A 13259-nucleotide genomic window follows, 5' to 3' on the forward strand; every position below is an offset into this window, starting at 1 on the left:
GGTGGAGGGAGAGGGAGGGACTCAGAGTGTCCATTACCAATTTGAGAGAGCAGCTTATTGTGAGAAGTGACCCTGAGCAGTCGGAAGAAGAAGAAGCAGTCAGCTAGAAGAAGAGGTGAAGGGAACAGTGGCTTGAGGAAGTGACTTGGCATTTGGAATAGGAAAAGAAGGAGTATAAGTGGTTTAGTTCTCTTTACATACCAGTTCTAAGAATCCTCTGGAATATTGCATTTCACTCCGGTCACTTAAAACCAGAAAGAATTCCAGACATATGACCTAGATCTTCAACCTTATTTGCACATTCTTACGTTCCCTCTTATCTGTGATGTTACTGAAATGTCGGACGCAGGAGACTGGTTTTGGTTTGATTTCTCTTCAAAACTGGATTTTAGTAGAGGTCGGGCTTTTGATTATATTTTTTCTCAAAAGTCTCTGGTTTCTTTGAAATTTTTGACCATTCAGAAAGGCAATGCCTCGACACAATCATTTTTGTTCGACAGGCTGACTAATCACGAACTTAAAGTTACATTAAATCCCTGAATTAAGGCAAAGGAACTTTGAGGATGCAACTACGGTTGGGTGTACAAGCTGGACAACATCGAGGGGTTTAGTTCTCATTATTTCAATTAGAATTAAACACCGAATTACTGCAAGAAGCTGGGCATAGGATTGCTGCATAATAACAAACATGCTACGTTACCCTGCAGGACACACTATATCTACAGGAGCAGAATTCGATCCCTAAGCGCTGCCGGTGGCTGCGCCACGTTGCTTTTGCTCTTTTGGTCTACCTGTATGAGAAAACACTCTTCTAGCAGAATCTCAGTATAAAGTCCTGAAGCAAGAAGGATTCTCCCTAATTTCCTTGTTTCTGCCAGATATTCCAGATTGCATATACCGTCTTTCAGGAAACATTACAGGAAAACACGACGAATACGATGACAGTCTCCAGAAGCCTGTTGAAGCACAAAACCTGTATTTCAGTCTTAGTCTCTACCATGTACACTTTCTTTTGGACAAGCTTTCGCTGAGCACATTTTATTCTCCTCCTCCACCAGTGTTACAGATGGGGCAATTTCCACTTAATACTCATTAAGATCAGACTATTAGAGACCTCAGCATTAGTGCAAGTGCGAAACGAAGTGGCGTGCCAACTTCTCCCCAGGTGTTACCCTGACCCCTTGAAGTTTGACAAAGGTAAATCAGCTTAATTGTTAATAACCTTCATGAAACACATAAAGAAACAAATTAATATTCACACAGAGCAGACTGTTGAATCGATTAAAGAGACGGAAACGTTTTAATTAAAATGAGGTTTCAAAAAGACAGACTCAATAAATTACTACGCTCAAATGAGTAGAAGGCTAACTAAGCGCAACAAATAATCAGTTTGGTTCATGATACTGATACCAGAAAGTACCGTTTTGTGTCAGTCTTGTATTTAAAGGATTTCCATGGGACTCAGGATGCAGTCAGCACAGCTTTCAAGTCTCACCGGTAAAAAAATATAGGAATCCTTAATACTTATATTACCTTCACCAAGACATCAATTTAAAAATGTCTTCGTGTATTAAAAAATAGAGCATGGAGTGAAATCCCTGCATTCATTTTATGACAGTACTATCACTTAAACACTTATAAAATGTTACTACTGTGACATATAATTGTGGATCTCACCATTCTAACCGACCTTGGATTTGGGAACACAGAATTGGTCTGGGTACTAGTTAGACGGGATTTTCAAATTACATTCAAAGCAGTTTTTGAATAACTGCTTTTTTAATCACAATCCTTTTCAATGACGTCTGTCAGCTATTATTAGGAAATAAGCAGAACAGTGTTATTAGTACCTGCACATACACACAAAAAATATAAATAAAAAGATAGGTGGAGATGTTCTTAAAAACAAAGGCAAAAAAATGAATAGTCCAAACTCCTCCTGCTTTTGTGTGTTGGGCTTGATGTCATTTGTTACCTAGAAGGCGGCTGTTGTCTGTAGCTTGTAATACATGTAAGTTGCTCGTCAGTGGGTTGCGGATGGGTCATGTTGTTCCTGGTGGTATCTCATTTTAAGATTTTTCATGTTTTCCTTCTTTGGGTGTTTTTTCCACTGAAAGCTGGGGCGTGGAGTTCTGGATGCAAGCAGCAGAGGAGAAGAACCACTTTTCTTCCACATGGTCTTCGCTCTTACACGTACATTTTCAACTTATTTCCCATTACAAACTATCTAGAAAATCCCTTAAAGATATCCCTTGACCTAATGTGTCCAGATTTCCTGCAGTTTGCTCTGTCCTATCCCATTTTCACTGATCCACTGCGCCAAAAACCACTCCACAAGAAGGAGACCTTATTGTGGCCTTTCAATACTGAAAGAGGGCTTGTAAGAAAGATGGAGAGAGACTTTTTACAATGGCTTGTAGCGATAGGATGAGGGGTAACAGTTTTAAACTGAAATAAAGCAGATTTAGATTAGATATTCGGAAGAAATTGTTTGCTGTGAGGGTGGTGAGCCCCTGGCCCAGGTTGCCCAGAGAAGCTGTGGCTGCCCCATCCCTGGAGGGGTTCAAGGCCAGGTTGGATGGGGCTTGGAGCAACCTGGGCTGGTGGGAGGTGTCCCTGTCCGGGGCAGGGCGGGGTGGATGAGATGATCCACAAAGGTCCCTTCCAACCCAAACAATTCTATGATTCTATGACTCTATGAAGAATTTCCTTTCAAACTTTTTCCATAAGCAATGAGCTGGCACCTCCAATGAAGTAATCTGACCAAGCTGATTCAAGAGCTGCTTCTCCCAAGTTTGAAGGCCCAGTTCCTCATGGCTCTAAATGCTGAGTTTGAGAGCAGGAAAAATAGAGGTTCGTGGCTGGGAACAAGAAAAAAATGTATCTTTAACCCACTTTCCCACACTTTCTTACTGAAATTAGCTTTGACCAGCTCCCAAGTTTCTATACCAGAAGACACACACACACACTGATGGTCTGTGCTGACTCTTTGCAGCCATTTTCTGGTGAAGAGGTTCCCTTTGAGAGTTGCTATCCATGCAGATATGCTTCAAGCCAGTGCTCCCCAGAATCCTTCAGTGAACTGCAGGAACAGAAAGTAAAAAATTGCTTATTGGGGAGACAATAATCAACTTCATGGGAAGCAAACTGTAGTTCAGCTGTAAAAAGAAGTAAATGGAAAAAAATGATTTAAAAACTGCATGGACATATCATAGCAAAGTCTGGCTACTGGGAATGAACTAAGAAGATTTAAGGAAGAGAAAAAAAAATCTTTGAAACTTTGAAAATTTTTGAAAATGACAGTGCCTTTAGAAAAACCTAAATAAACTGTAGGTTTGATCTCTTCATGGATATTGATTTGAAATGGTTGCCTGTACCCCTCCCTTGCATGCTACTGCAATGCAAAGCTATCTTGTTAATTGATACTTACTGCAAAATATCTACAAAGGCTGTCAGCAAAGTCTTGCTTTTATACTCAATGCCGTGCTTATCACACAGGGCTTTCACCAGAGGAGCTGCCTTCCAGTAGTTGTGTCGAGGCATGGTGGGGAAAAGGCTGCAGGATTGAACGAGAGAGAGTTATTGTAAGATTTCGCTTGCACCACTCTCTCTTCCCTCCATTCAAAAGATTTCCTTGCCCTTCCCCAAAAGGAGAGCAAAGGGTCTCCTGAGATGGTTTCATGTGAGACTACATGGCCTTTCTCTCAGTGACCCATATGATTCCCACTCTTCTCCCCAAAGTCATACTCACTGGTGCTCGATTTGGAAGTTCAAGTGCCCAGTGAACCAGTCGTTGAACAGAGATTGGTTCACATTGCATGTTGCGTGGAGCTGGGAGGAAAAAAGACCAAAGAAATACATGATTTAGCTTTTATTTTTCTGCAAGTCTGGTAATTGAACTCCAGCAGTCATTACCCACACTAATCTAGCATGAAAGGCAAGTTAGTGTCAGGGATTATAGCCATCATTGCCCTGAAGAATTAAACAAAGTCTAGATTGAAATAGGTTGTTGAAATAGGTTAATTTAGCTACCTCTTCGCTCAGGAAGAAAAGCTTCTTCACAGGCATGCACACAACCCCAGCTGCGATTCTTTTAAGAGGTTCTCGTCACATCTTGCACTTGGATGGAAGGAAAAGATGCCCAATAAAGAAAAAAAAGACATTCTTCTGGCTTGCTCCAACTAGTCCAAGTGGCGTCAGATGCAAAAGTAGGAGAGCAAACATTTGTGTACACGTGCTTCGTCTCACCTAATTTTGACACCTTTAGTTTGAAATCTGCATCTGAGCTCATCGCTTTAGAAACAATGGAGAAAGTCAGAATTTTTTACGGTGCCATTCATCTGACCTGATTTAGATGTCTACTTTAGAGTAAGGTGAATCACACTCTAGAAACGGCTCTTTCTCCCCAATGAATGTAGCAGGTGTTCAGATGTAGACATCCAGATTTGGTCAGGTGAATACCAGGCTGGTTTTTTTTTCCCCTTAATATAAGGAAAAATGCTTAGAACGCAGTAGGTGGGATTATATTGCTGGAGGCAGTATAGATGTGAGTAAAGTTGTATTTACATATTCATTTTTATCAGACCTAAATTTTGTCAGCTTTATCTTATCTGCAGTAATCCTGTAGGGTAAAAAATAGAAGTATCCAGTCCCACTTTGCTTCTCTTTAGTTGGCCTAAAAAGGAGACTAACTGTTATTCCATCAGTACTTTTTCATAATATGAAGGGAAATTGTTGTGAAAAAATGTGTTAAAACCTTTCAGTAAAAGAATAGTTGTTTGGTTTTTTTTTAATTTAGATATCCTGTTTTCCAACTAAAGTTTTAAATATTTTGACTACTACAGAAATGCATGCCTATTTAACAAACAAACAGCAAGGGCGAACCTCATTAGCATTAATAAACAAATTATTTGCATTAATAAATAAGTTATTTACATTAATAAATAAAGCTGAGAGAAGAACAATGTTGTCATTGTCATTCAGAACTGCAGACCCACTCTTCCAGAAGAAAGGAGATTCTCACCTGAGTGGATACCCAGTCTTTGTTCCTATCATAATCAATGTCCATTGGAATGTGATTCATCTGCGACACCCAAATGAACCAGGTGCTCTCCAGGTACCTGGGCAGATAAACACAGGAACACTTATCATATCTCTAATCCCATCCGAACTCACCGAGACACTTTCCTGAGTCTCATTTTAAGTAAAAGAGCACTTTTACGTAGTTCAGGATTTCCTATGCCATCCCTTTGCCTCCTAATTTCTGGAGTTTCTTTTGAGAACGACTCAATTTGCAGTTGCGGATGTCCCTGAGCAGCCACCACCACCCTCCTGAAGTTATGTTGTTTCTTCTTGTCTGATTATTTATTTCTGAGAAAATTGTAGTGAGTATGACTAGTTTTAATTTCTTTCCATTGAAGCTCAATGTTGTTTACAAATATTAGTCCTGGGGACTCTGGGTGTGCTGTGTGTTACCTGGACAGCCAGTAGTACACCATGAAATTGTTAAATCCCATTAAAGGAATATACATGAGACAGACTCGGATGTTGAAAGACACAACCAGTAACAGGTCCTGTAAACAAAACAAAACAGAACAACAACAAAAAAGATGTAAATAAGCCTTTGTTGATGAACTGCCTCCGCTCCCTCCTCTCCCCTTTACTTGAACTGCAGCGTAAAAAGATGTTGTTGCTTATTGATCTTATTTATCTCTTATTTACCGAGAGTAAGCGCCACACCATCATTCTGCCCCAAGTTGAGTGTATCCCTGGAATATTCCCACGGCACTTACTTTACCCAGTAACTAAAGACCAGCAAACAGCCCTGTAATCACACTCTGTCTACCTCTGGCAGTTTCCTGTTAACTTTTACTCAGCTGCTAAGAGGCTTAAAAGCCTCTTCTAAACAATTTTCCCTGAACCCGTTGACTGCATTCCTACCGCAGCAAGCCTAGAATCAGCCTTTTCTATGTTAAACCCCGCGATGACCTGAGGTGAGGGTTAGCACAGCCACAGAGTGGCGGCATTTTTTGAAAGTCTTCTAGACAGTGCAAGGAGTGCTTACCAACCACTTTTTCCTCTTGATCGCAAAGTAGAATATAGACAGCTGGAAGAAGGGTACAAGTGCAAGCGGGGCCAATACTGAAGAGAAGAATGAAAACAGAGAGACATTTATAACATAACTGCGTCATAAATCTTAGAGAATATTCCTCCGTAAGAAGAAAGACTCTTCTTTCCAGTGGAAGAAAAATTGCCGTCTTCCATTTACACTTCTATGTGTCCACATAATCTCTTCCTCTTTTCATCCCACCGCTTCTTCATTTCTTTCCCCATCCCTTTCTTCCTCACACTTGATGCACCCCTAGTTAGTACCTAACATCACATAATCCTCACAGAGACATAAGGGGCAATCGCTCCTCAGGTGAACCTTCTTTAATGTGACGGAAGCTTCCTGACGCTGCGACTTCAATGGGAGTACCTTTAAAAACCTTTGTTCTGGGGAGGAGGCGCGGTCATGATTTTTAAGTGAAGTTCCTACAGCACTGCAAGGAAGCCGGGATACTCACAGATGAAATACTTATGCTGGTAATTGTAAGGCATGAACTTTTTCTTCTTTTTTCCGAGCTGAAAAATGAAAAGACATTGTAATGGGCCAGTTGGAGACACGAGACCCTTCATAAGGTCGTTCTTATTCCTGGCTAATGAACAAATCGAGAACTACCTCTTAATCTCTCTAATTCGACTCCGCTTCTTGAAAAGCAGGTGCTGAAGTTCCAAAGCAATGGAGAGAGACAGACTTCACTTGAGCCTCTGTATGTGGATATCAACGCTATGCCAGTGTCAGAAACAGAGACTTTTTTAAAGAGAGTTCCAAAACTCATGCAGAAATGCTCAAAAATCACGAAAATGCTCACAAGTCATTTGAATTTTGTAGGAAAAGTTTCTAGTGGTGGTAATGAAAGTCTGATCTAACCAATTCCACCATCAGTGCTCAGGGAGGAACAGGTCATTAACGTGAAAACTAAGACAGGAAACTTGCGGGGTGATGAATACGGGATGTCTTTGATGTGAAAACTACATCTGAATTTCTGTATCAGGTGAGATAGGGTGCAGACATCCCAGATTTTTGATTAATAGCTGAGCCAGTGGTCAGAAATGACATAAGCATTTGGATACTATCCTAAAATGACTGTAAAATAATTTCTGCAAGATCAAAGTCGTAAATACCCTATAAAGACATCTGCCTTTTTGTTTTGTCAAATACTTTGCCTTCAAGGACATGAAACAGCAAAGGGACGAAATACTTACAAAAAGCACCATAAGCTTATTGCTTCTCAGTGTATTTTTTCACTATTGGCACAAAAGGATTCTTAACATCATCTGCAAATTTTGTGCTTATGATTCTTCAAAGTATAAAATGATAAGGAGTAAAAGCAAACTATTTCCAGAGCTCCCCTATTATAGAGGAAAAAACAAATTTAATTCCTCAAAGAGTTCTTCATTGGATCAAAACTGAAAGAAAACAAATGAACTGGACTAAATGAAATCTCTGAAATCCGTTTTCCCCATCCACAGTGTGCCTGACATTTTCTGTTAAAAAGCAGGAAGACATGAGAGCTCTTTTTCTACATTTTTTACTTCCATCAAACCCAATCTCGCGCAGCCAACCCGCTCTAGATGCTCATGCTAATATATAGCCATGAGAGATCTTTCAGAAGACCACTGACAAAATCCTTCCTGGGCGCAGCTAACAGTTTCCTATGAATAAGTATTTTGCATAAACGCTCTTTACAGGAGTCTTTCCGAGATAGCAGAGCTGGAATTTTCCATGTGCCTTGGAAAGCTGTAATTTCTTTGCTTATTACGAGCTAAAGGAGAGCAAGACGTTATTTCAAGAGGCCGGTTATCTACCAAAGAGGCTGTTTCATCACCCCACGAGTAAACAGAATTGCCAGGGAAAGAAAAAGCAAAATAGACCTTGCCTATCCTGATGATATCAGAAATCATGAGAATGCAGGGAGGGTCAGTTCATGGTGTTGGCTTTTTTTTTTATTTTTATGAAAGCCATAACATTTGTGATTAAGAAATAATTTGCTGTGCCTGTGTGTTGTGCATAGCAGCTATACTGGTCCCGAAGGATTTAGCTGCCAAACAGCTCCCACAGCCAAAAGGAGAGGGATGTTCCCAGAGGGAACATCTGAGTCAGTATCTACAGGATCACTAAGAGCATCTGACACTCATGCAAGCGGATTGACTCATTCTTTGGCCTGCCTTCAAGGTGCTTACCCTGCTCTTCTAGCAACACAGCGAATTTAAACACTGATTTTAAGACTTTGCTTCTCAGGAGCTGGTGCCTGAGCATCATAATAACCAGTCGGTACAAGACTCTCAAACCTTGGAACACTTTGGAAATGATCACGAGTTTCTGGAGGAATGCACAACCTGGGTTATGGTTATACCTCACTCTACAGCTTCCTGTCTTTGAAATCTTTGCTTCTCCAGCCGTCCCCACGCTCACCTCCACGGAGAGTGTCTTTCCCAAGCTGAACAGGAGAGGGTGCATGTTGAGGTCGGGGTCTTTGCGGAAGCAGTTGGGTTTGGCATGGTGCTGGTTGTGCAGGTGATTCCACCAGCTGGCAGGTAACCCCTGCCGGAAAAGTTAAAGACTGGGGATTCAAACTTGAACCAAATCAACAATTATATCCCTATTTATTGATCTATTATTGGCGTCTGCACTACACTTCTCTCAAAGGCGATATTGCCTGCATGTAGGGACACTCCCATTCGTCGCTCAGTCCAGGTTTGCCCCAGAGAATATTCCCACAATAAGGCAATTACCTTCAGAACATTTATCACAACGATCTGCAGAAGTCGATTCCATTTTGGCTTCCTGAAGACAGAGCAGTGCCCCAGATCGTGTTGGAACCAGCCCATCTGGATCTGGAAGACAAAAGGGTAACTGAGGAAACAGAACGACGGTGGCATTGCATTAATTTGCCTTGGGAGACTGTCACTTCATGATGTGAGTGCATTGTCCTTCTGGTTTGGGGAAGAAACTCTACCTGCTGCCTTACACGCTCAGTGCTGAGAACTTCCTTCCAGGCTACTGTCCGTTAAAGCTGCTCAATACCAGATATTGATTTTATTGTAGCAGCTAAAGCGAAAGCAGAGAAGCATCATTACGATTAATTTGACTGTTACAGCATGGGAGTCTTCCGCTCCCATCGCAAATATACAACTTCCAAGTAACCAGCTAGAAAGTGTAGGAATTTCCAAATCCACGGCTTTGTTGCATTTCATATTCCCATGGAAATACAAGAACGCTCTTTGAGGAATATCTGCCTTGGCAGATATTAGGCAAATAGAACGGATTATTTTAAAAAATGAGTTACTCTGCACTTGTTCCACAGCTGTCTGAGCAAACCTAAGGTTTCAGCGCTACTAAGAAAATCTTGCTTTTTTTCCTCCACTCACCCTCCAGTTTCTCCCATCTAAGGGCCACAAAGTCCTATTCCCTCCTTCCCTACACCAACCCTGACATGTGTTGTGCCCTTCTATGGTTCAGTTTACTAATCCAGCAGAGGGGCCAGTGAGTGTAATTGGCTCACAGAGGACCCAACAAACACCAGAGCCGTCAGGCAGCACAGAGAAGGAACAAGGAGCCAAAAGTGGGGGAGAGAATGAAATGTTCCCTCTTTTGCTGGGGTAAGTGATTAGATCGGCTCAGCCCATCTTGTGAAACTGCCTGTTCCAGAACACCCCACCAACCCCAGTGAGCAGCTTATCAGCAGAACGAGATCTGCTGGAGGCAACACAAATTGTGACGTGGAACGTCCTTGTTGTCTTCAGCCAGATTACAGCACCTAAGAAGAGGCAGTAAAGCAACGACTGGAATATGAACATTTCATCAGTCCTCTCCATCTGGAAGAACCAAACATATCCGCAGCGTTGAAGAGCTGCCAGGGGCTTACCTGAGCAATGGTGAAGAACGCCATGCCAACCAGGAAAGGCACTAAGGATATCCCAAAGTACCAGACCACGAGCCAGGATGCAGCATCCAGTACCAGGAGGTGAAGGAAAATCAGGAAGAAAAAGGTGTAATTTGGCCTCAGAAGTCCCATCTTCTCAATAGTGCAGCGCAGCTCACGAAAATCCTCTAAAAGTGATTTCTGTGGGTAAAGCGAGTATTAATGCACTGTCTACTTGGAAAATGTAACATAGCAGACCCAGGAATCCCAAAGCAGCCATGGAAGTTGGTGGAGATGTTCTATCAGAGGGATCTCTGTGCGAAAATGCGCACGAGATCAACAGATCTTGGCTTTGCTTTGACAGGGGAAAACAAATTGCTGACAGGCCCTGTTAACTGAGACATCACAGTGGGAAGAACCGAGCAGAATTTGGGGCTCTGGGGCTCATTCCTTACACCCAGGTGTGGATTTAGTGATTCTGGGACAGCGCATGTTTCCATGCGTGACTACTGTCAGCTGCCTCCCCACCACCCAGCCTACGGCACCGTGTCAGGCGTGCTGCTTCAGAAAGTATTCCTGCTTTTACTTTCCTTCTCCTCCCGTGCTAGAACCCCAAGCCATTCCCACAGCTGGATTCTAGGACACTCACTTTTTTATTAGACTCAAAGCTGGGTTGATCCGGTGCCAACTCCCCAATCAGCAGAGATTTCAAGTATTTTTTCACCAGGGACTTATCATTGTGAAATGCTACGAAGGCATCCTGAGAAACACACAAGAAAAGGGTATGTGAGTGAACACCAAGCGCTGAGCCTCTACTTTTTCCAGGTCTTTGATATAATACATAATCCAGTTTCCTTTGTCCAGAGATTTTTGGATTTTTGTCCATTCAGTTGCTCCTGTAGTCCTTCGCCATCAGCTGGAGCTTGGCCCAAGGAAGCTGGAGGAGTTTCAAGAAAGTAGATTTCATAAAGGTGCCTGGGCGAGGCTGGTAATAAACATGAAAGTGTTTGATGAAAAACTCTTTGCAGAGGGAAACATGCTCTTTCATCTGCTTGTTTCAGCACAGTCCTTCCCTAGAAGGCTCCAGCCAGCAGCCCTGCCCTATGGATGGGACCCAGGAGCAGGAAAACACGTCAATGGATGAGGTGTGTCTTTGCCATGCTTAGACGATGTTTTTAAAATCCTGTCTTTATTACACCAGGGCTATAGGAAATATAAACCGAAGCTCCATACACAGCAGGACTAACTGGGTATCTCTTACAATTCCCTGTAAGTTTTGAGACTGATATTGATGTTTTGGGGCATTGGGTAACACTAGTGACACAAATGGGTCTGTCCAAGAACCATTTGAAATACCAGTTTTTGAAATCAACTATAAACTACGGAATAAAGGATGAAATTCCAGATAAACTAAAACTTTCCTTTAGCTCATGTCCTCGGTGAATTTTCCGGGGGGGGGGGAAAAAAAAGTACAGAGGCTGACCATACTCTTTTGTCTTCCAGAAAGGGCAGATACAACAAAATCCTCAGTGTCCGAGCAGCCAGGGACTTGCTGGTTTTGGCTCTGGAAATCAATGTGGGTGATTATGACACAAAAAAATTCTGTGCACCTCTGGTCAGGATTAAATCCCTGGAAGAGGACAGAGGACTATCAGTCTGGAAGCGCTATCCCATTTTACAAACCGAAACCTGAGGAATTAGGCTAAGCAACTTCCTTGAAGTCAAAAAGCCTTGTCGTGACAAGAATTAAATCTGGGTCTACCGCGTCACAAGCTAATGCCCTAATCCTGGTCGTGTTTCTAATGTGCATATTTCTGACTATTCAGAAACACAGGATCTACTTTCAGCAAATAGCCTGCAAGATCTGCGTGGAATTAGTATTTCTGTCAACGAGCAAGAATATCTTTCAGAGAAATCACCTAACCCAAAGAATTCTGCAGGAACCTTTGGAAAATCTATTTTCAAATCGTCATTATTTGCAGATTTTTTCCTCCTCTTCTGCAGCCAAATGTCATTCTGCTGCTTTCTCAGCCATCTTTTCCTATATTTTTTTTCTTTTCCCCATTCCTTTGAAACAGCCTTTTTGCTCAAGACTCTCTTCTCCTCCACTTGCCTGTACAAAATAGCGTCACTTCCTTAAGTACCCCTTTCTCTTGCTTCACTGCTCACAAAATCACTTTATGCTTGAATATTACCTCCTCCTTTTTTATCATCTCTCTCTACCCTTGCTCTATCTTTCATTATCAATTGCTTATCACGGATCACATCCACGTTACGCTGAAAGAGCAGCCTTTAAAGTAAAAACACGCACCGAGCACTTTGCTTCCTACCCTCTTCCCTTCCACGCTGCGGCAAGAAAGACACTTTCCAGGCATCTGGAAGACAGCTTGCCTGATCATGCCCGGTGGCAAGACAACCTGCATGGGCATTGCTTTGTTTACAGCAGGGTGTGAGGAACCAAAACACGGCTTTACATTTTGCATAGCAGGTAACTGACCCTGAAGGCAACCAGAAGGGTTACAGATGGCACAGACATGTCCACCACGTTATCTGATCAAGCACGGTGCCGACTACCACCAGCACTCTCCACTGGAGTCCCACCAAGCCATCCTGCCCTCACAATGGAACCACCTTCCTCCACTGCCCTCCTCCATCTTACCGTAGCGTCTTGGCCAGCATAGTGGCTAATAACTCGGCTGCCTCCCGGGTGGTGTTTGGAAAACTTGCTGACATCGTAAACCTTCCTGTCAATCACCAGCCATTGCTCCTGACCTTGACCACGGCCGTTGTGGATTCTGATCTCTTCCCAAGTGAAAAGCTGTAGAAAGGCAGAAACAGGTCTCGTCTTCTTTTCAGTGGAGCCGGTCTGTGGAGCCATCTGTGCTGGTAGGTGCACAGTCAGCTCTGAGATTCCCTAGTCTAAGCTTTGCAGCACTGTGTCCAGGCAGAGGGTGAACCATCTCCGCCTGCCCGTTATACAGTCCCACACCGAGCCACTCCCTGTGCTTCCAGGGCTGGTTGGCTCCCCTTGCCCAAACACACCCTTCCGTAGCTCCCTCCTCTTCCACGTTCACACCAGACACTCCGACACACCCTTGAATAAAAGCCCTGTTCCTTCTTGTCGTTTCTGAGTTGCCTTTGGAAGGTCTGATTACTCATGAGAGCTGTAGAATACTTCACTGAATAAAAACATGCACAAATAGAAAAACTTAGGAAGATTACCTGTTATTCAGTTAAACGGGATGGCAAAATAACAGAAAGGACTGTTAAGTGAGCACCTTCATACAGCGT

At 42.7% G+C, this 13259-nt stretch overlaps 1 protein-coding gene across 1 annotated transcript; it reads right to left on the reverse strand.

The window, feature by feature from the left end:
• Window positions 1-1278: 1278 nt before the first annotated feature.
• LOC141741633 (acyl-CoA (8-3)-desaturase-like) lies at window positions 1279-12963 on the reverse strand. Its single transcript, XM_074582481.1, has 12 exons — window positions 12628-12963; window positions 10618-10728; window positions 9972-10169; window positions 8839-8940; window positions 8519-8647; window positions 6567-6624; window positions 6065-6141; window positions 5476-5573; window positions 5024-5120; window positions 3752-3831; window positions 3431-3556; window positions 1279-3082 (listed from the first exon to the last, which is right to left on the reverse strand). Exons 1-12 carry the CDS (start codon window positions 12844-12846, stop codon window positions 3031-3033), a joined length of 1347 nt encoding a protein of 448 aa, XP_074438582.1. The 5' UTR covers window positions 12847-12963; the 3' UTR covers window positions 1279-3030.
• Between the last annotated feature and the right edge of the window lie 296 nt (window positions 12964-13259).

Source organism: Larus michahellis, chromosome 4, assembly GCF_964199755.1.
Source record: "Larus michahellis chromosome 4, bLarMic1.1, whole genome shotgun sequence".
Classification (NCBI taxonomy): domain Eukaryota; kingdom Metazoa; phylum Chordata; class Aves; order Charadriiformes; family Laridae; genus Larus; species Larus michahellis.

What these genes read in the sequence shown, in the direction of transcription:
- LOC141741633 (XM_074582481.1), bottom strand. Translation starts at nt 12,846, where the DNA reads ATGGCTCCACAGACCGGCTCCACTGAAAAGAAGACGAGACCTGTTTCT. An exon ending in CCAGCATAAGTATTTCATCT is followed by an intron (nt 6,142 to 6,566) that starts GTGAGTATCCCG and finishes TCTTCTCTTCAG; the next exon opens with TATTGGCCCCGCTTGCACTT. An exon ending in GCCTTTGTAGATATTTTGCA is followed by an intron (nt 3,083 to 3,430) that starts GTAAGTATCAAT and finishes CTGTTCCTGCAG; the next exon opens with TTCACTGAAGGATTCTGGGG.